The sequence below is a fragment of the Podarcis tiliguerta genome, assembly GCF_965153285.1.
Source record: "Podarcis tiliguerta genome assembly, chromosome: 7".
NCBI classification, from domain to species: Eukaryota; Metazoa; Chordata; class Lepidosauria; order Squamata; family Lacertidae; genus Podarcis; species Podarcis tiliguerta.
The window spans coordinates 40,737,028-40,760,495 of NC_139540.1; the positions used below are offsets into that span (position 1 = coordinate 40,737,028).

General features: G+C 39.1%; 1 protein-coding gene across 10 annotated transcripts in view; it reads left to right on the top strand.

Moving 5' to 3' along the window:
* CCDC178 (coiled-coil domain containing 178) overlaps positions 1-23,468 on the top strand; it is a 125,269-nt gene that overhangs the window by 76,753 nt on the left and 25,048 nt on the right. For all 10 annotated transcript variants that reach the window (XM_083451618.1, XM_083451616.1, XM_083451613.1 and 7 more), the window contains one exon: positions 9,472-9,621. In XM_083451618.1, coding sequence (XP_083307744.1) covers positions 9,472-9,621 — 150 coding nt within the window. The remainder of the gene's footprint in view (positions 1-9,471; positions 9,622-23,468) is intronic.

Sequence of the window (23,468 nt, forward strand, 5' to 3'; positions counted from 1 at the left end):
ACTGATTTCTACTTTCATCTCATGGCTGGATAAAACCTTCTCCCTTAGCCCCAAATGAAGTGACCCCCTCCTAGTGATTTGGATGGAGACACATTGCCTTGTTAGCACTTTCCCTATAGCATCTGAACTCTAACAATGTATCATTGTATCAACAATGAATGCACATGTCTACAAGTTGGCCTTATCACAGTAGGAAAGAACTCTTGAAAATTAGTTGAAAAGGAACTAGAAAAAAATATAACTGTGGAGGAATGAATACTAGAAATAGACAGCAGAGATGAAAGCAAAGAAGCTCTGGGAGTCCTTGGTGTGGACAAGGAAAAATAAGTTGAAATCCTCACTCAGACATGACATTTGCTATATGGTCTTGCAGAAGTCTCTATGTCTCAACCACATCAGTCTTGACTGGAAGCTGTGAGGATAAAATGTGCACTTCACATGAGTGGCAGGACAGGATACAAGAGGATAGTGGCTCATAAGTTTTTTAAACCAAACACTTTCTCTGCATTCACAATGTTGTGTTATCTGTGAGTTGTCTTCCTTTAATGAATCCATTTTGGACTTTTTGATGTAATTATCTACAACTTCGTATAATTAAGCAGAGGCTTGACAACCATATGTCAGGAGTGCTCTGATGGTGTTTCCTGCTTGGCAGGGGGTTGGACTCGATAGCCCTTGTGGTCTCTTCCAACTCTATGATTCTATGATCTATTTGCCAAGAATGTGGCCAATTTTAAAAAAAGAATATTTAGTACATTTTAAGAAACATAAAAAGTGTTGCCAAAATATTGTAGTCTTTATTCAATGCTGAGATTGGTCTGTAATATCTGCAACTGTATTTGGTTTTAAAATTACTATTATCCTTGCATCTCTCTGTGTTTCAGGAAGCTTCTTACTTTGAATTTCCCCCTTTAAATAATAAAGGAATAATAATTCCTTTAAATTGGGGCTATTCAATATGGGGCTTATAGAATTTAGTTGTTAGAATCATAGAATCTTTGAGCTGGAAGGGACCCAAGGGTCATCTAGTCTTTCCCCTTTGGGTCCAGGTGTTTTACCTGAGTTAATTGATTTGACTGCAATTATAATCCCTTACATTGATCTCTCCTTCATTACATTTATAAACAGTGACATTTCTGGTGCTAGGGTGGTGCTCTCCTCCATTACAACATTGGTATCCTACCTTATAACTAAAAGTCAGCAATGTTATTCACTTTGTGTTTATATTATTTAGTTCCTCCCCAACTACCTCATCTGATTGTAAGTTCTGTAAAAACAATTAAGCTGCATCTGCAGTTCTAATTATTACTTAATGGGTAATAGCCAGTGTTACTCATACTCAGACTAGACCCATTGAAATCAATGGACTTTAGTTAGTCATGCCACCCTGGTGCATCCTATTTATTTCACAATCAATTAACTTATTCTCTAATAAAGTCAATGTATTATTTTCTGCATCATTAATGACCGTAATTATCTTCCTCTTAAAAGTTTTAATTTCATTTTCAAATTTATGAAATTCCATTGAAAGTGATTTCCTCATATCTGCCATGACTATTGGCTTGCCACAATCTGTATCTTCTTGTTCTTTCTTGTCATATTATTTTTGGAGAAGGTATTGCTGCTTTTACTTCTACTCATTCATTGGATTGTTCTTAAGGATATATTCTAATCAGCAAGCATTTCCAAAATAAAGATAATAGGAATAACACTAGAACCATAGGACTGAACCAACCCCAATGTTATCGTAACATATGTTTCATCCTGTATCCAGTCAGATTTTAATTAATGTATTCACTTTTCATTGGTTGGCACATGCCAGCTCGAGAGACAATGGTGTGCGCCTCTGAGGGTGAAGTCAGAATTGCTGTGTGAGCAGCACCAAAGTGACTGGGTGGTATGTGTAGTAAATAATTATCAGTTCATTGATTTATTAAAACATTTAGATAGTCAATTTGATTCATGAATAAACTCATGTTATAACCCTCTGTATATTTTTGCCCTCAGATAAACTTACATAACCAGTTCATTGAGGAATAAAAATGGTCACTATAAGATTTTGTCATCTTTAATTAGGAGATTAGGGACGTGGGTGGCGCTGTGGGTTAAACCACAGAGCCTAGGACTTGCTGATCAGAAGGTCGGCGGTTCAAATCCCTGTGACGGGGTGAGCTCCCGTTGCTCGGTCCCTGCTCCTGCCAACCTAGCAGTTCAAAAGCACATCAAAGTGCAAGTAGATAAATGAACTGGAAGCTGCCTGTGGACAAACACCGGCTCCCTCGGCCAATAAAGCGAGATGAGCACCGCAACCCCAGAGTCGGTCACAACTGGACCTAATGGTCAGGGGTCCCTTTACCTTTTAATTAGGAGATTGAACAAGCAGGTGATCATATGCTCAAAGGATTAACAGCAATAGGACTACTCATAAGTGACTCTAAATGGGGTTAGGATTGCAGCAGTATTAAGGTATTCAAATGTTACTCAATGAATGCTTAGATAACCAGTTTACTGAGAAATTTAAATAATCATCTGAGCTGAGGTGATCAGATCATAGCATCAGTAGATAAATACTATCAGTTAATTAAAGAATCCAGGTGTTTAGTTGCTCAAGTGACTAATTCACTAAAGTATTCAGATACTCAGGTGACTAACTCTCAAAGGCATTCAGATATTGCTCAGATATTCAGTTCAATAAAATTCATTCAAGTCTATGAAAACATCCTATAATTCTTCAAAATAATGTAATTAGTTCCAACCCCAACCCCAACCCCTTTTTCATCTGCAGGATCTAATCCAGGGGTGGGGAACAGGATCTGATTAATGGGCCAGATCCTGAATTGTCCCACAGGCCACTTTTGACAGGTGAACAGGGCTTCCCACCTGTCATTCAAGTAACCCAACTTTAAAGAAAACTATTCTTTCTTTTTTTCCATTTGCAAGCATATCTTCAAACTACCTGCAATGGCATTTTCCCTTTGCCTCCCAACTTGAACTCAGCATAAGATTCTTATTGAAAATGGGATTTGCCAACTGCAAGTTTTGTTTTCACCTGTGACCAGCTGCAGACCAGAGCTCCTGACTGAGAACTCCCAAGTACAACAGAACCCAGCTGGGCTTGCCATCAATGTTGATCACTTTTGACAGTGGTTAGCTGCACTTTGGAGCTCCCAATTGGGAGCTTGCATTTGACACCAGTTTTAAAGGGTGTTGAATGGAAAATGTGCTCCTGCCAAGGAACAATCAGGAGCTGTGTCCTTACCTGCCCCACAAATGACATCATATGACATGACGTGTGGTGCAGGATGGTGTGGCTTGAAGAAATGGCTTCATGGGCCAAATTAGGAACTCTGCTGGTTCTAATTTGGCCCGTGAGCTGGAGGCTCCCCATTCCTGATTTAATCAGCTAAGGAGATTTGAATAACTGAGGTTATTACTGTACTGTGCAAGAAACTAGTTTGTCATATTGATAGAACATTCTCTTGTGCACAGATTAACCAAGCCAAACTAGAAGCACATGACCAAAATAATTAAAAGCAGATTAGTTACTTTTTATCATCCTCACAATGGACTCCAAGAAGATCAAACCTCTCCGTTCTTAAGGAAATCAGCCCTGAGTGCTCACTGGAAGGACAGATCCTGAAGCTGAGGCTCCAATACTTTGGCCACCTCATGAGAAGAGAAGACTCCCTGGAAAAGACCCCGATGTTGGGAAAGATTGAGGGCACAAGGAGAAGGGGACGACAGAGGACGAGATGGTTGGACAGTGTTCTTGAAGCTACAAACATGAGTCTGACCAAACTGTGGGAGGCAGTGGAAGACAGGAGTGCCTGGCATGCTCTGGTCCATGGGGTCACAAAGAGTCGGACATGACTAAACGACTAAACAACAACAACAAAATGTAATGAGAGTTTATTTTCCACTTTGCATTGCACTCTTATGGGTGAAGTAGGGATTCTAATTCTTTTTTAGCAAAAGTGAATATGAAACCACAAAGGCTGTGTACACTAGCTTCTACCAAAGAATCCCAAGAATTGCAGTTTGTAAGGGTGCTGGGAATTGTAGCACTGTGAGGGGTAATCTACACTTCCAGGATTCTTTGGGAGCAGTCAGGTGCTTTAAATGTATGGTGTGTTTGCCACCAAACTGTGATTTGTGTGTGCCGTACAGAAAGCCTATCACAAACTGTATCACTGTATGTAAAAGTTTTTTCTTTGTCTTGAGATCTACCTAATATTGTTAGACTTATTTAAATAGAGAGTATATCAGCACTGTTTAATTTTGTTTCATAAGCAACTTTATGGACAAATTCTGTGCTAATCTTTCATGATGATAGTACATCAATGATTGCAATAATTTGTGAAACAAATGTTAAACCATTAATAAAGTTGTGCATACCATCTCAATTATGTGAACATAAATTAGCTGGATATGCAAAAGGCGCAAAGCAAAAACCTTAACAGGTGTTTCAGACATTGGTTTTTATATTTTAGGCTTCCATTTGAAAAAAGATAAAAACCAGAGAACAGATTACACCTTGAATATGTAGTAGTTAAGAGCTCTGAAGTGTAAATAGATACAAAGTTGTTCTAGTAGTGCTCTGTGTGGTGTGTGTGTACGTGTGTGTGTGTGTGTGTGTATTTTAAATTCTTACCTGGAAGACCACTGGGTGTCAGCCACGTCCATTGCTACTGAGTGGTTTGCTCAAGCAAAATGGCTTGTCAGTGAAATAAAGGACATAATTTTGATGAGTCAGAAACTCTGTCAGCAAGGTTGCTTCCTGAGTTGTTCTTCAGAATTGAAAATGCTTACAAACATTAAGCGATTCAATGAGAGTAATGTTTTAGGTGTGTTCTAATTACTACAATGTTTTATACCACTTTTTAAAATGAAAACTACAAGGATAGCAATCCTTCGAACTCTAACAAGCCTTGGTATTCTGGAAGCTTATGTGGACAAATGATCCTACAAAATGGATTTTTTATTTTTTTTAAGAAAAGGAAGTTAATTATTTGTCACAGTATTCATTAAAATTAGAAAACAGTTTTCTAGAAAATGTATTTTTGAATGTGTAGTGAACTGCTCTTCTAAGATTATAACATTTATTAATCACAGCAATAATTACAATCCTAAACTCAAATAATTTTTATTCTGTAACTCTTTAGCCGGAGTTTGGAAAGCTCATCCACATTTGGAGCTGCTGCTTCCCTCCCATAAGCAGCTTGTACCAGAACCTCTATGTAATTTTTTTTTTTTAGAAAAATTGTTCCACTACAGCTAACTGGCGTCATGCACACATCACGCAAAGCCACTAACCCAGACTGGTGCTGACTTCCATTTCTGCACCAGTTTAAAACAGGACTTTTTACTCAAGCATTTGTGAATAAAGTAGATACCATTCTGTTGGTTTAACATTCACTGCTTTTAACTATTTCTTGCTGTTACTATAGATTGTTATAGGTGCTAAAGGTGTACCTCACTCTGAGATGATTGTGATGAATGGTGGGTTATACATATTTAAAATAAATAACCATAGTTAGTTAAATTAGGTTCTGCATAAGATGTCTGCTGGTGCATGCAGTTGAAGTACTCCCACTTTGCTCCTTCTTACACTAAGTGGAGAGGAAAAACACTGAGTGGTTATCTTAGTGTTACATCTGAAGCAACATTTATGGCTTATTTCTCCAAACAAACCACAAACAGAAACCCAAGAACAAATTTTGACTTCTTCAGATAGTGGTTTTCAGAGAAGCAAACCACGGATGCTGGTCTGGACAAAATGCCAAGGTTGTTGTTCTGTGGTTTGCTTCCTTGCTTGAGGAAAGGAGAAGCAACTGTGGTAATGTCCAATAATAGCTGACACACCCACATAAAACTGCACAAGCAGTACCCTCCCTGCCCGCCATTCGCAGCTTTTTGGAGCCCTCATTATAAACTATCACAGAACCAACAGAGCTCCCATAAACAAACATTCTGTTCAGGTTTCTGTGGTGGTGGAGTTACTAAGTAAATAGATCATTAATGGAAAGCAGCCGTCCCTGAAGAACAGCTTGCCCCCACCACCATTCTGCCCCATGCAATGTGCAGCTGCAGTGAATTTAAAGTATCATTCCAAGTTTCCATAGGACAAGATTATGTGGTCTTGCACATCACTTTCCTTTTGCATGGATGAATATTGCACCCTGGAGCAGTTCATGGTTTAAAAGTATATAACACACACATGTCCATATGTTCTACATGAGTGTGAAATGTACGTACAGCTCTTCCACGTGTGCAAGAACTCTGACTTTCTCACAGTTCCTGATCACATGGAAGATTTCAAACTAATGCTGAACAGATAAAAGGGGGCATGGCCAGCAGGTATACTGACAATCAATGGCAGTGACAGCTTGTATAGTCTTGTTGTTTTCTGTGTTGAGTGAATGTGGAGTAGAGGATGTGATTCTTTTGCTTCAAATATATGTTATTTCATGGCTGTTAGAGAGAAGAAGAGTTTGGATTTGATATCCCGCCTTTCACTCCCTTTAAGGAGTCTCAAAGCGGCTAACATTCTCCTTTCCCTTCCTCCTCCACAACAAACACTCTGTGAGGTGAGTGGGGCTGAGAGACTTCAAGGAAGTGTGACTGGCCCAAGGTCACCCAGCAGCTGCATGTGGAGGAGCGGAGACGCGAACCCGGTTACCCAGATTATGTGACTACTGCTCTTAACCACTACACCACACTGGCTCTCTTAACAATTCTCCATCTATCCCAGTATCGCCAACTATGACTGACAACAGCTACTCAGCCTCCCAAGAAGAACTCCTTCTCATTACCTACTACCCAATTGCTTTAGCTGCATGTGTCAGTGTCTGACTCTGGCACCTTCTCCAAGCAAAATAGGTGCTCTACTACTGAGCTATGTTCCCTTCCCAATGTAGTGCTTTTTCTCCCTTTTAGTATTTCATTACCAGAAAGCAGTATCATAGCACTTTAAGCAGTCATTACTTCCCCCAAAGAATCCTGGGAACTGCAGTTTGTCAAAGGTGCCAAAAGTTGTTTGGAGGCCCATTTTCCCCTCACAGAGTGGTTTAACAATCAATCCCTCTCCCCAGGGAACTCTGTGATAGAGTTTTGTCATACAGCACCAGTGAAGACATAGCCATTATCCAAAAGCTGGTAGTGACATTTGTACTACCAACATTCTGCACAGCTCTCCAGACTACAGTGACCCTACTAACAGAGAAAGGATACAACAAACTGAGACTGGAACGCAGGGACCATGCAATATTTCCCAAGTAGAATTTATTCCTTGAGAAAATATACCTCCATTGCACTCAACAAATTAGCACAACTACACATTTGTTGCCCAAAAAGCTGATAAGGAGCAAACTCTGTGGGCTTTTCTAGGTTATTTTCCCTTATATATTGCCATGAATTTAAGAGTGCAACCTTATGAATATTTTTTTTGGCCCCACTACATTCATTGGAGCTTACTCCCTAGTGCAACCTAAGTTTCTTTGAAGGCTTTCCTGATGTACCTTTAAAAGCCTCCTTTTCTCTGTGAATTTCTAAAACAGAGCTAAAGATAGTGGCAACTTTCAGATAAAGGTTTTCTAACTTTTGGGTATCTGTATGCTTCAGTTTCCATTTCTTTTGTTCTCAAAGCATTGTGAGAACCTCATTTCCCTAGCTTGTTTGCAATGAAAATGTTGACCTTTTACTCTTTATATATAAATACCATCTCCCTAACATTCTTAATAGTTAACTGATTTTCTAATACTGTGATTACTATATAAATGTTAATTGTTTGTGCTAGATGTCACCATTATAATGTAAACCATCAGGACTTCAGTAAAAGTGAAATTGCTATAAAAAAATGTTGTGTCCTATATTATTCTTGCAGAGAGAGAATCAACTTTCCCTGATATTTTTGCATTATTTTTATTGCCATATTTATGAGCCAAGTAGATGGGATCCATGATAAGACATCCAATCTTTTACATTTTTGTAAGAAGCGTATATACAGTTGAGGTTCAAATGGTCATTGCAGTGCTGGGCGTGGTGGTGGATTAACTCTTTTCCTCTAGGCCATTTCCCCCTCAAAGCTATTTGTCCCATTGCAATTTACATGTGTAAAATGGCAAAGAGAGAAAGACTAAACGCTTTTACCCTGGTGTCTGAGTCTCAGTATGAATTGCCACCCTCTGGCATGGCTTACCAAAGAGGCAAAACAAAAAAGTAAAGAAATTGAGGGGGGGTAACCTCTGTCTGGGCTGCACTACTATAGACTGTAGTTTGCATCTCATGCAGATAAAACAAACTAAACAAAATGACAAGGAGAACATTCCCCCCCCCCCAACCTTCCTTCCCGACGTGCTACTTTTCTGTGTGAATATAAGTTTACCACCAAATATCTATCTTCCTCAAATATTACTCTTTCCAGAGAAGGGAAGTGAATCAAAGATAGAATTTTCTGCCTAAGCTTCTTAAGACTGCTGTACTGAAGAACTCACTTATCCATGTCAATTGTGTATTAGGAAAAAGAAGAAGTTATTTAATTATATTAATTGTTTGCTTCCTTTTAGCCTCTCTACATGAAATTCAGGTCAGCATTTAGAGGGTCGTTTTCTGTTGGTAGGGATAGTAGAAGTGGAGTTTTGCAGAAAAAGCACACAGACAGTACAGACTCACAGAAATCTCAATCTAGTCTCCCAAATTCCTTTTCAGCCTATATTTAGTCATGTAAACAAACCTTAGTACATTCCCATTAGCTAAATTTGATTAATTTGGAAATCCCATGTACTGAGAGAACTAATACAAGAATATTGTTATATAATACTGAAATACATATATTCTTATAAGAATATAAGGAGTGGCATGCCATCCTTTGGGAAAGCAGCTGACAAACTACAGTGTCATTTCTGAGGATGTACACATGCTTCTTTGTAGTCACCGCAGGTGGTGGCATTCTGCCACATGTATTTGGGGAAAGAGATACATCCCTGCAGCCCTTTTCTACATTGTTGCAGATGCAATTAATCCCTTTACTGCACTATATTGTATGCGTCTAGTGGCCCTGGGTAGGCATGTGCATTCCTGGGTGGGAATGTATCAGACACATCCATTAATATCAGTGAACACCAGATGCGTATCGTGATGCACATCTATAATGGCTGCACACACAAATCTCCCTTGCTGAATCAGGCCATTCATGTGCAGCTTAGCCAATTGCTTCACTGCATTTTTTTAATTCAGAAAAGGAACATATAAGAACTGTTTTCCTTTCACTCATTGTACAGTAATTTCTTTGCACATTATTATTAATTATTATTATTATTATTATTAGTCCTTATGCATACAAAGCATATGCAGTATTCTGTACAGTGCAACAGAATACAACTCTAGTAAAAATGAATCTTATTGAGAAGTTTTGGAATGAAATCATAGCTTTATAAATGGTTGGTAATGTTAATAAAAAATGTCTCCCTTTAGAAATCTCTGGAGTTTTCAGAGGATGAAAATCTGCGTTTAGCGCAAGAATATCAGATGCTTCAGTTATGCTATCTAAATGACAAAAATGAACTTGCAGACTTCTATGATCATAAAGTTAGAGCTGAATCAAGATTAAGAGACCAGCAGCAGGTATGATAATAATGGGTTGGGTTTCTTAATTGCTTATTTTCTATTTGCTAATTAGTACTGTTTAATAATGTTTTCAAATAAGTTGTTAAGTTCCTGGAACATCCTATGTGATGTCTTCCATGTCTTCCTTCTTTATATTTTCCATCCTGTACATTTTTACTTCTTTACTTTAACAAAAGTATTTTTCTATCGAGGATCTTCAAAATCTTATCATTCATTCCGTTTGGTGTTTGCATGCCTTTTTGCATAGATCATGCTCTGCTTTAATGTTTCTATAGAAGTAGCATATTATTTAATGCAAGACAAATGACCTGCTCTAACAGAGAGCCATACAAAAAGCGAAAACTAGTAAGTGCGGAAAATTCTTCTACATTCATATCTCTTCCTGGATGAAGATTCATGCATGCAAATGAGTGGATTCCCTAGCCTGATGCAGCAGCTAAGGCTTTGTGCATTTCTCAGATAATCAGCAATAGTGAGTCACTAGTGCTTTCTGCACTATAGGAAAAACTGGGTTGGAAGCAGGGTTTTGGGTAGAAAGGTAGTAAGAGATGAAAAAGAGGGCAAAAGAAAGCTTAAACTACCTCCTCCCATTCATTGCTCTTCTACAGTGGTACCTCGGGTTACAGAAGCTTCAGGTTACAGATGCCTCAGGTTACAGACTCCGCTAACCCAGAAATAGTACCTCGGGTTAAGAACTTTGCTTCAGGATGAGAACAGAAATAGTGCTCCGGCGACACGGCGGCAGGAGGAGGCCCCATTAGCTAAAGTGGTTCTTCTGGTTAAGCACAGTTTCAGGTTAAGAACAGACCTCCAGAACAAATTAAGTTCTTAACCCGAGATACCACTGTACTACTGGGGGGGGTGACACCCTTCCCCCACTGTTTCACAGCTGTTCAATGTTGGATGGCCATCTGTCATGGATGCTTTAGCTGAGATTCCTGCATTGCAGGGGGTTGGGCTAGATGACCATTGGGTCCCTTCGAACTCTAAGATTCTATGATTCTGTGACCCAGCTTCATAGCCTCAGATATATTGTCAAACAATATGGTTCAGTCCACAGTCAGGAGAGGTATGGTAATCAGGACGAGTGCTGATTTGTGATGAAATGGTCCTCTGATTACTGTGCTATACACTGAAATCATACTCAGTTCAACACCACAAGAATTTCAAATACCGGGTGAGGAACCCATCAAGCATTGCTTTGCTGAGGATTCATAATACCCCACTCACCTAATAACCTACATCACATCACATTACACTGAAATGTTTGTATAGCTGTGTATTAAGTAGATCAACGAGGGAAGTTCTTTCTGGAAAACAATGATTGCAACTTTGCAAAATACTGTAGTACGTATAAGGAATTTAGAAATCCTATTAAGAAACAGATCTACTCAGATGTGGCAACTTTCTCCTTTCAAAAAGTGAAATTATTATGCAAGGTAATTTGCTTGGAATTATTTTTTTCCTGAAAATTCCCATTATAGACTTGACTTGTTGGCCATCATTGCAGCATTCCAAGAGGCCACATGATGGGCTACACATGCAGTGGAACTTCTGACTTTCATTTTGTAACAGCAACCCATGCATTTATTAGAACTTGAGCTTGTCCACTTGTGGTGTCTCAAAAGCCATCTGTGATCCTGCTTGAGGTGCTGTTGGAAAATAAAAGGTCAGAAGCTTCACCGTACACATGCAGACGCTTGCTTTTTGCAGGATGAGCCCTCTGGCTCAAGCACCATATAAAGACTTGCTTTGATTTGTTAGAATTGGTGTTCATAATGGGTCCAAGATGCCAAAGGGCTGTCACAGCCTTTAATAAGATCAAATTGCATGTGACTATCACCACTGCATAACTGTGAAAAATCAATGGAAATTGATCAGGAAAGAAACTAAAGATGTAACAGGCCAGAGGTATAAAAAAAATAAAAAATCTGAATTGGGAGGTTGTTTAAAATTATCCTTTCTGTGTGCAACTGTATAGGATAATTGGAAGAGGCTGGTGTATGTATCACAAGGTGCGTAGTCTTTCACTCTATATTAATGTGCTTTATGAGAATCTTGACTGGTTTTGGAAAAAATATGAATAACTGCACTACTAAAAATCTTAAGGAAATTTGAACTGTCTTTGTGTGCAGTCATCTTATGCACCAGAAGGTACAGCAACCAGGAAAGCATGGCTATTTAAGGATCCAAATTGGATAATTACAAAGGTAGCTGAAAAATTCTTTTGATAATGTAATTATACACACAAAATCAGCACATAAATAATATTTGTACTAATTACAGTAGAACAAGAAATGAAACTGGTTATATACTGCTCCTATTAAAAGGTGTATTTTTCTTCAGATTTTTGCTAATAAGTGACTTACAACTGCAACAGAAAATCAATTTTGTGGGAGTATCACTGTAATGATTTTTGTAGTTGCTTACTGCACATATACATCACAGTGACATGAATGTTCAGGGAGAAAATCACTCTATGTTCACCCTTTCCCAGATGCACAGAGTTGTCTTCCTTAAAAAATACATGATCAAAATTAGGTTTCAATTTCATTTTGTATGACTCAAGATTTGAATGCTGACATACTCATTTTAGATGGACGGGAGCTCATCTCTACTGTGAAACTCTTTTGTGACTTTATTTGCATTGTTGAAGCTGCAGCAGGAATGCTTCTCTTTGCCACCTCTCCCTCCATTTTGTTGTGTATGGTTCAGCTTTCTATTGTGCATGGTCCACGCCTCCTACCATCATATACCAGTACAGAGAATGAGGATCAGGTATAGTGCATAAAGCAGCCATTGTAGAAAAGCAAGTGGATGAAAGGATATGAGCTCGGGGGTGCAGTTGGAGGAGGGAAGACAAAGATCAGGCTATGAACAAAGAGAAAGGCAGTTGGAATGGTGAGGCAAGAAATAGTGAAGAAAATATTCCAATTCTAGTCTTGGTTGTAATGATTATAGAGGTACTAATATTGTATGGCACACATTTCATATGAATTTTCTTTTGCTCCAAGTCTTTTCTTCAGCTTTTTCAGAGTGGTGGCCATAGTATTGCAGCAGAACATATGTAGGGTCAATTCATGCTGAATAGTTATTAGAAACCATGATAACAAAAGTCATTACACTGCAGTTCAGTTTTGATAGTAAAATTTCTGCAACATTATCACAAATCTTCATGCATTAGTGCAATGATCCTTACTGTAGTTTCATATTAGAATCAAAAGACTGCACTGGCATGCTTGATACAAAAAGTATTGCAGATCGAGAGAACATCTCAAGCTTTTGCATATAACAAATTTTAGTTTCACTTAAAGATCCTTATTCAAAGCTCTCTTATTAAATCTTTCCCATTTTTCATCTACCTTTCTCTACCTCTGCTTGTTAACTGAACTGTATTTATATAATAATCTAGCCAAGAAACCCACAGTTACCTCTAACGGCACTACACAATGTATTCATTGCAGTATTAATCAGTGCTGAGTCTGTTTTCCATCGCTTTTTGTCCTTTTGTTTAGTGCTACTGTATACACTAAAAGTTTATTATACCCCAAAACATCCTTTATTTTCTTTCAGTAAAGAAATGCTCTAGCAATTAACACCAGAATATAGTGAATTAAACAGAAGAAGTGCTCTAGACAATAGAGTATTACTTATGTTATTCTGCTCCACACTTCCATCTGGCACGGGTCCGAAAGGTTTTTCTTCCATCCCCGTCCCCCCTGCTGCTTTCTCCAGGAATACCCACTGCTAACTGCTGCATCAAACCAAATGTCAATAAGCTTTTCTGCAGATTGATATTTTCCCCATTCAGTGGTTTCCCCAGGAAAAGTGGCAGGACAAAAGCAAAAACCTATTGGACCCATGCTTAGAAGTCACAGACCAAACTGAATAAACCACAGGACATAGGGGAGTATGGATAGAGGCGGAACTAGCTGTCCACCCAGGGGTGGGGCAGTGATGTCACCCCCCTCAGGGATGACACCCGGGGTGAACCGCACCCCCCGCACCCTCTTCCTCCATGAGTGAGTGTGGATGAGCCCAGAGAGATCCCTATGTCCCTACATGTGGTATGGACAGAGAAATGAGGAGGCATGGTAGTACTGTCAGATCAAAATAGTTTAAACAGCAGCCTTCTTGAGTGCTGTTAAAAGGTTTAAAATAGGTATGACAAAATACTCCTGAATCTGAGTTTCCCTTGTATCAACCCATCTTTAAAAATATGGTTGAAATTGACTGGCTTGGAGGTTATCTATAGAAACAAATATTTTAACAGAATGTTGGCTGTTTTTGAAAAGAGATACCAGGTGGTGACTTTGTATTTTTGCTTATTTACAGTATTTCCAATCCTTACAAACCACTTTTTAAACAGTAAAACATCCCAAGTGGTTTGTATGTATTTTATTGAAAATTTCTTAAACTGTGGCAATGATCGAAGTAGGAAAGATAATTTACAATGCAATCTTATGCATGTCTTTGCAGAAATAAGTCCCATTTAGTTCAATAAGACTTACTCCCAGGTAAATATGCATGTCTTTAGAGCCATTAGGAGTGTAGGGAAACTGCTAAGCATCATGACACGCACAACTCTGAAAAAAGTAATTATGTATTAATCCGGAGAACACTTGGTCCCTTTCCCACTTATTTTCTACAAATATATTCCTTTGAACATTGGGCTTTTGTAAAAGACACTTTCTTGTGAGCATTTCAAGGGAGAAGTATTAATATAGAGTGGTCTTTGAAGTTTTGAAAAAAGGTAGGTAACACCCTTAATTTGTTGCACATGTAGAATGCAAAGAAGGGTTGAATAAACCAAAATTCACTTTCATTCCACTTTTTATACAGAAAAGAATTTATCTTAATACACTGACTCTTGCATGATTGCACAGATGAATCCAAACTTAATAATTGCATCCTGTGATCCTTGACTGTATTAGAAAAGAAACTCTGCTTGAGCCATCTCCCACTACTGCCACACACACACACACACACACACGTATACATACATACATACATACATACACATTAATCTAAAATTTATGGTCAACTACTGCTACCATTTGAGATGGGTTACAACAATTAATGCAACAGCCTACTATTTCACCATATTATTGTGTTCATTCTGTTTTCCTATAACATTTTCTTTATAATCCTGTTCATGCCAGGTTATCACATGTGATCTTCTTTACTCTTCCCCTCAGTGAGGCTGCTGACATAAATCCAGTTATTTGCCTGTATTGCGCCAACATCATAGGCTTCTTCAAGCATTTAGAATCTGTAGCTATCGAGAATAACGGTTCCCCACATTAAATGGGGGGCGCCCTTTGCGTGGCTGCGCACAGCCCCCTGGACCCTATGCGGCACCATTAGCACAGGCTTGGCTTCGCCTTCCCCCAGTGTTTGAAATGTTTGAAAACTTAAGTTTGAAAATGTGAGATTTATGAATTTGGAACTTTTAACTAAATTTCCATCGGCATACTCAGACTTGTAATATGTTATGGGAGGCCATACAAAAACATTTTAGGAGCCACAATCAAACCACAAGCCTTTCTTTGGCAACCCATGATTTAAATGAGGAAGTGATTAAGTGAAAAGTAAAACACCATTAGGGGTATTTATTATATTTGCTGTACTTTAAAGACACTGTTTTGACCTGTCAGAAAGATATAGGTAAAGTCATGGCGGCATCTTTTCATGATCTGTGCTTGTTAGAAATTTTGGAATGTACTTTCTGTCAGGACACATATATCTCGGGAGTGTAGAACCATATGGATAGTTCTCAGATGAGATGGAGGACTGATATTTTAAAACTGTTGGAATATATAAAAATATGCTGTTCTAGTCAGCTTCTGATTAAAATATACACTTGACTGGAGAAGTTGCTCTGAAACGGATAGTCATATGGCTCTTACAACTGTAGAAAACCTTACATACAATTCTTACTTGATTGACAGGCAGAGTTTCATAGATGATGATGGCGACATGGTCTAAAGACTACATGATGATAGTATGGTTTCCCAATGTGATTTTAGATATATTGCTTCCCAAATGATGGAGAAAGTGTGTGCTGGAGTAAATAGGTTGTGTTAAAAGCAGCTGTTAGATATTATAGGGAAGGGCCGTAGTTCAGTAGCAGAGCTCATGCTATGTATGCAGAAGTTCCCAGGGTCAGTTTCTGGCTGCATCTTCAGAGAGGGCCTATAAAGACTCCTGTCTGTAACCCTGGAGAACCACTGCCAGTCAGCATAGATAAATAAGTGAACTAGATGGGCCATGGTCTGATTTGGGATGTTTCCATTAACCTGTGTTCTTAATTATAATTCATTTAATGGGGGATTATAGGATGTAGGGTTTTTATTCTTAATCCAGCATCTTTCAGTTCAGTGAAAGTTTGGGGGAGGATATTTCCTGCATAAGAGAGGGATGAAAGAGATGGATGGGGGAAAGAGAATGGCAAAGTGGTCTAAAGAAAGAGAACATTAATGATTAAAGAACAAATCAGTCAATTTCCAGGTATATAACTCTTAAATTGCCTCTGGGCTCGTTTAGGAGAAGGGTAGGATATAAACTGAATGAAATGATAATTTGCATCCTGATCCTAAACGTGGTAAAGGTAAAGGTAAAGGTACCCCTGCCCATACGGGCCAGTCTTGACAGACTCTAGGGTTATGCGCTCATCTCACTGTATAGGCCGGGAGCCAGTGCTGTCCGGAGACACTTCCGGGTCACGTGGCCAGCGTGACGAAGCTGCTCTGGCAAGCCAGAGCAGCACACGGAAACGCCGTTTACCTTCCCACTAGTAAGCGGTCTCTATTTATACACTTGCACCCGGGGGTGCTTTCGAACTGCTAGGTTGGCAGGTGCTGGGACCGAGCAGCGGGAGCGCACCCCGCCGCGGGGATTCGAACCGCCGACCATGCGATCGGCACGTCCTAGGCGCTGAGGTTTTACCCACAGCACCACCCGCGTCCCATCCTAAACGTACTACAGGCATGCAATTCCCTTTGGATTCCATGGGTATCATCTCTCATGTTTAGAATTAGGACATTGGAGGAATGGAAAAGGGCAGAGACTTACTACTCAACTTCCCTCTAATGGTGTCACTTAGTACTACAGTAAAATATATTTTTACTGCTGTAGGAGAAAACCTTGAGTTTATATGCAAATATATCTTATATCCTTTTCTTATGTTCTCCACATTTTTTACAAATAGATTTGTTTGTATCACTTGTCTATCTAAAAATACGTATGTGCGAGTCAAGCTGTTTGTCTTTTGATAAGCATGAAGAGATTACATCCCTTTTTACACAGGCATTTGAAACTAAGCAAAATATCTAACTTTCTTCTTCTTCTTCTTTGCCCTCCCTTTTCTTTCCTTTTAATAGCCTGTCTTGGTTCTCTAGTTATAGCGCAGATGCACCTAAAGTTTGCTAGAAACATTTGCCATTAGCCTCCTTTAAAAAAAATTAAATTCGAGGATAATCCTACCTCCAGAGCTTATTCTGTTCCTGGCCATTGACTGTGACAGTGAAAGGCTCATCTGAAAGCACTGGAGCGTCCCATCTAAAAGCATAAAACATATTACATTTCATGAAAAAGCTAATTCAGATTGTTTAATTCTGGTAATATTGCCTCTGTCACCTTCAAAATCAAAATGTTCTTTCCTGTTATTATAAAGAAAACAACCAAATTGCTTAAAAACCCATTTGAATACACAGCTGCCTTATGTTGCATACTAATTTGATTAAAACGTTTGTGCCTCACCAGCATTTTATATAAAATACACTGGTAAATCTAACAAAATGCATTCGGATATCCCCCCCCCCCTCCCAATTTATCAGTGCAAAACAAAACAGAGTGGCCAAGAAATACCCCTGGACAGAGCAAAACCATGTTGCATTAATGGAAGATACTAAACTGGTTTTCTTGCTGTATTTGTTTGCTCACAGCTATGGGCATTGTGCCAACCTCATTGAAAATAACTGCATTAGTCAAGTGTATCGAAATTATTACAACACAGAGTCCATCTCAGCTATTGCTGTTGAAACATTTTGTGAGTCTTCACTAGAAGACATTTGTTTGAAGAGTAAGCTTTGCATAAATTCAAGTCTACTTTCATTTTCCACAATTTTGAAACTATTGTCTTTCCTATTCTGTATTGCTTGCTTCAGCTTTTTCTTTTTAAAAAACATAACTATAATACCTTGGAGTAGGTTTCACAATAAATATTTTTTTCTTTCTCCTCTTAATATTATTGTGCATGGAGACATAGATACTCTGTTTCAAGGCAATTTACCTGCATGATCAGAAAGCCAGTCTTAGTAACAGGAGAATACGCTTAGTAACAGGAGTGTAACCTAAATTTTAGTATGTAGCATTTAGTGAAGTGTCATAAGATGCCAATAGACCTACATTTCAAAAATATTCTGTGTGATTTTGACAAAACACAGCCCTTCTCAATATACTCATTGTATGGAGAAATCACACTCTTGTGATTCGGGCCTATTTTGGATATAGTCCAGCCACTTATTGTTGCTTGAAGCTCTTATTTTTACAGTCCCAAGGATGCCCAAATATACAAGGTTTATGAAGTCTCTGGTGTGTCATTATACAGGGCTATGTAACTTCTGTTTTTTAAAATTATGTAAACTTGGTTTAGGGGCAGTTCAGACATTACTTGGCCAGCACAATTCTACTAAAGCTGAAACCAATCAAAAGTGAGCCTTAAATTTATAGGCTCCTTTTCTGACTTGGTACTCCTTTCCTATCTCCATCCTGCAGTGACCCAAAAGCTGTCTGGCGAGACAGTCCATGGGCATGTAGGGTCTCAGCCTGCATACCAGATAGAGCTGGTAGACAGCTGCCCTGGATACAGAATTGATCTGCGTCTCCAAGGACAGCTGTGAGTCCAAAATGACTCCCAAGCTGCACACCTGCTCCTTCAGGGGCACAGTTGTCCCATTCATGACCAGAGAGTCCGCCACCCACCCCCTGTCCCCCTTGTCAGGATTCAACCTCAATCTGCTAACCACCATCCATCCTCAAACCGCCTCCAGGCACTCACGCAGGACCTTCACTGCCTCTGATTTAAAAGAGAGGTAGAGCTGGGTATCATCCGCATACTGATGAACACCCAGCCCAAACTCCCTGATGATCTCTCCCAGTGGCTTCATGTAGATGTAGATCTCTCAGCAGCCTTTGATACCATTGACCATAACATCCTTCTGGACACGGCCCAGGAGGAAGGAGCGGAACCACTGTATAGGAGTGCCCCCAGCTCCTCTAGACAGTCCAGAAGGATGTTATGGTTGGTGGTATCAAAGGCCACTGAGAGATCCAGCAGAACTAGGGCCAATCACTACAAGTGTGGAAGGATTTGTTGGTAGTGTAAATAAGCACTCTGAGAAAAACTTTGCTAAATAAATCCTGTTTCTATCAAATATCGATCATGGTAATACGGTAGTAGTTCTTCTGTTTCTATATTTTAGAACTGCTATAAAAGCCAAATATCTACACTTTAGTATAATAAATTAAAAACTGAAATACGGATAATACTGTTTGTTGTTGCTTAGTTGTTTAGTCATGTCCCATTCTTCGTGACCCCATGGACCAGAGCACGCCAGGCACTCCTGTCTTCCACTGCCTCCCGCAGTTTGGTCAGACTCATGTTTGTAGCTTCGAGAACACTGTCCAACCATCTCGTCCTCTGGCATCCCCTTCTCCTAGTGCCCTCAATCTTTCCTGACATCAAGGTCTTTTCCAGGGAGTCTTCTCTTCTCATGAGGTGGCCAAAATATTGGAGCCTCAGCTTCACGATCTGTCCTTCCAGTGAGCACTCAGGGCTGATTTCCTTAAGAATGGAGAGGTTTGATCTTCTTGCAGTCCATGGGACTCTCAAGAGTCTCCTCCAGCACCATAATTCAAAAGCATCAATTCTTTGGCGACCAGCCTTCTTTATGGTCCAGCTCTCACTTCCATACATCACTACTGGGAAAACCATAGCTTTAACTATATGGACCTTTGTTGGCAAGGTGATGTCTCTGCTTTTTAAGATGCTGTCTAGGTTTGCCATTGCTTTTTTCCCAAGAAGCAGGCGTCTTTTAATTTTGTGACTGCTGTCACCATCTGCAGTGAGCATGGATCTCTCACTTCCTCCATTTCTTCCCCTTCTATTTGCCAGGAGGTGATGGGACCAGTGGCCATGAGCTTCATTTTTTTGATGTTGAGCTTCAAACCATATTTTGCACTCTCCTTAAGAGGTTTTTCTTCCTCACTTTCTGCCATCAAAGTTGTGTCATCTGCATATCTGAGGTTGTTGATATTTCTTCTGGCAATCTTAATTCTGGCTTGGGATTCATCCAGTCCAACTTTTCGCATGATGAATTCTGCATATAAGTTAAATAACCAGGGAGACAATATACAGCCTTGTCGTAATCCTTTCTCAATTTTGAACCGATCTGTTGTTCCATATCCAGCTCTAACTGTAGCTTCTTGTCCCACATAGAGATTTCTCAGGAGACAGATGAGGTGATCAGGCACTCCCAGTTCTTTAAGAACTTGCCATGGTTTGCTGTGGTCAACACAGTCAAATGCTTTTGCATAGTCAGTGAAGCAGAAGTAGATGTTTTTCTGGAACTCTCTAGCTTTCTCCATAATCCAGGGCATGTTTGCAATTTGGTCTCTGGTTCCTCTGCCCCTTCGATATCCAGCTTGCACTTCTGGGAGTTCTCGGTCCACATACTGCTTAAGCCTGCCTTGTAGAATTTTAAGCATAACCTTGCTTAAAGTCCACCTGGAGCAGGAACCGGCAAGCCACCCCAGTATCCTTGCCAAGAAAACTCCATGGACAAAAACAACGGAGAATACTAAGAGATCATAAAATTTAAGTCAATGTTATTATTTTACTTTTGTGATTATAAGTGGCTTTAAACTGTTTTTAATATTGTTTTTAATGCTGTTCAACTGCCCTGGAACCTTAAAGGTGAAGGGCAGGTAATTAATAGTAATAATAATAATAGTTTAATTCTTCTAAAGGGAAAAATCAGTATATTCCAATATAGTATAGGCATGAGGGGAAGTAAAAACAAATCACATGCATTTCCTCTTTTAATTTAATTTAATTTAATTTATTTTTGCTGAAAACACAGTATCATAACATTGACCTATTTGGTCATGCTCAAGCTAATCATGTCTAAAACTTTCCCAGTGGGGATGAGCTTGTTCACTTCCTGTCTTGCAAGATTATCAACTAAAACTCAGTCATATATGCCCATAGTCTGATCACTGCAGCCCACCATAGCCATCCTCTCCTGCAGTGAGACCACAGCAGTCTGTGACATACCCATGAGATTCTGTGTCAGGAACCCATCACTTCTTGTGTCATCTTCCAAGACTTGTTCAATTGTTTACACATTAAATTATACCAAATGCTGTTTGCAAAAGCTCTCTTTCCTTTCCCTCCTCTCTCCTTTGTTTGCAAGGAACTGGTTTGTCATACTGAAATAGAGTTTATGTGCAGTAACAGCCTAATAACCCAGCAACTTTAGTCACTTATTAAAGTCAAGCATGTGTCTTTGTTTCATGTTGCTAATGATGTGGAACCATAGAGGCCCAAGTATATTTCGCCTGGACGGTGTAGAAGCGAATGCTGAGAGCTCATTACTTGGCTCCCCATTGGAATCCTGCAGGCTTCTGCTCATTGAGGAGACTGTGGGGGCTTTGACAGAATTATTATACTGAATATTTTTAGACTCATTAACTATATCACCAAAGCAAAACATCTCTTCCTTAGATGCAAATGGTCGCAGATTCTGTAGCTTTGCTTTACTTATTGCAGGAAGAAAGGATGATGCTTGAAAACAAGTTAAGGAAAGGACTTTCATGCTTGAATCTTTGAATTTGTGACATGTATTCAGCATGCCTAAGCCCCATTCAACTTATTTGAGCCATCAATATGTAACATCCTCATTAAAAGATGTCCACATTTGATTTCAGAGATATGCAACACAGTCCTATGCATATCTGCAAAGTAAAGCCCGTTGAGTTCAATGGGACTTACTCCCAATTAAATATAAAGGATTGTGGCTCTAAGCAAAACATGGGAGTGTATTTAATTGCCAGTGTACTGGAAGACGCAAAGATCACCAGTGTCAAAGCCTCAACTCTTCAACATCAAGTTTGTTGGACTGGGCATGCTGTTTGGATGCCTGATTATCGTCTTCCGAAGCAACTACTCTATTCCGAACTTAAAAATGGAAAGCGTAATGCTGGTGGACAGCAAATGAGGTTTAAAGACTCTCTCAAGGCAAATCTTTAAAAATGTAGTAGAAACACCAACAATTGGGAAACACTGGCCTTCTAGTACTCCAGTTGGAGAACAGCCTTTATGAAAGGTGCCATGGACTTTGAAGACGCTCAGATTCAGGGCTAAAGGGATAAATGTGCTAAGGTGAGGCCACATTTGGCAAACCCTCACCATGATCAACTCCTGCCCGGAAACCTATGTCCCCACTTGAAGGACGTGTGGGTCCAGAATTGGCCCCCACACTCACTTATGGACTCACTGTTAAGACCTTGTTCATGAAAGACAATCTTACTTGGCTACGAGTGATCGCCAAAGAAAAGGAACATTTGGTAAATGAGGGCGTACCGGTAGGTCTTAAAATTATACCAGTATATTTCAATTCAAAATTAAGAAACAGTATTATAATCTGCTAAGACAATTAGAGATGTTTGATTTACAGGTTGCTCCTCTGGTTATCTACTCAGAAGTCAGTGCCACTGAATTCAGTGAGGCTTTCTTCCAGTTCTGTCAGCACTAATCATTCAAAAGAAAAGTAATTCTAAGTCTATACATTATAGCTTTTTCTTTTTGTCTAACTATTCTAGCATAAGCATTATACAGTTTAAAACACATACTTCTCACAGCTGCAAACTCTATTCCAGTAAGTGGTTAAAAGATGAGAACAGCATCAAATATTGGCCTTAATTCCTAATTGTAATTATTGATATAAATTATAGTAAACCTACTTTACTATATCTTTTTCTGATTTAACATGGACTTGAAGAAACAATTATGAATACCCTAAAATTATTTCTTAAGAAGAAAAACAAGACCATACATTTATGACTTGGTTTGTTTTACAGGTTTACTCTGAACTGTTTAGTATTGGATATTTGTATATTTTGTTGATTTGGTAGAAATATTTCTGTATGTTTTTGCAAATTGTTTTTATATACAGTGCTATGCAGGCTTTTTATATATGTCCTGAATAAGTGTAGGAATTCATTTCAAATGCAGAGAGAGAGAGAGAGAGAGAGATTGTATCTTTTAGCCATCCTATCATGAATGATTGTACCAGATTTCCGTTGCTCAGATGAAACTGCAGCTGTTTTGATAAGGAGGAAGCACATTGCTATATTTGTGGTTCACTTGTTGCGCTAGCTTTCTTTGACAATGGTGACAGTGCCTCTATACATCAAGAAATTATTCTCCCTTTTGTGTCTGCCAGGGGTCCTAGAGGGAATACTTTATATTGGAATCATGTTTCCCTTTGAGATTTTGGCATTTATACAGCAGTTCTGATCAGGAGCCCATTGTCAAACAGCTCTTGTAAAATATTAAAAGAAAGAGTTGAAAACCTGTCAGATTAAAAAAAAAATTGAATTGAACTATGTGCTTTCATCAGATGAGGGCCACGTCTGTGTTTTCCCAATGAGCCAGCAATTTAATCCATAATGGATGCAAAAACATATTTTTAGTTTACTAAACATATTTTTCCATATTAGGGGCATTGGGATGGGGATAGCATGAACAACAATATCAACACATATTACATCAATGATGT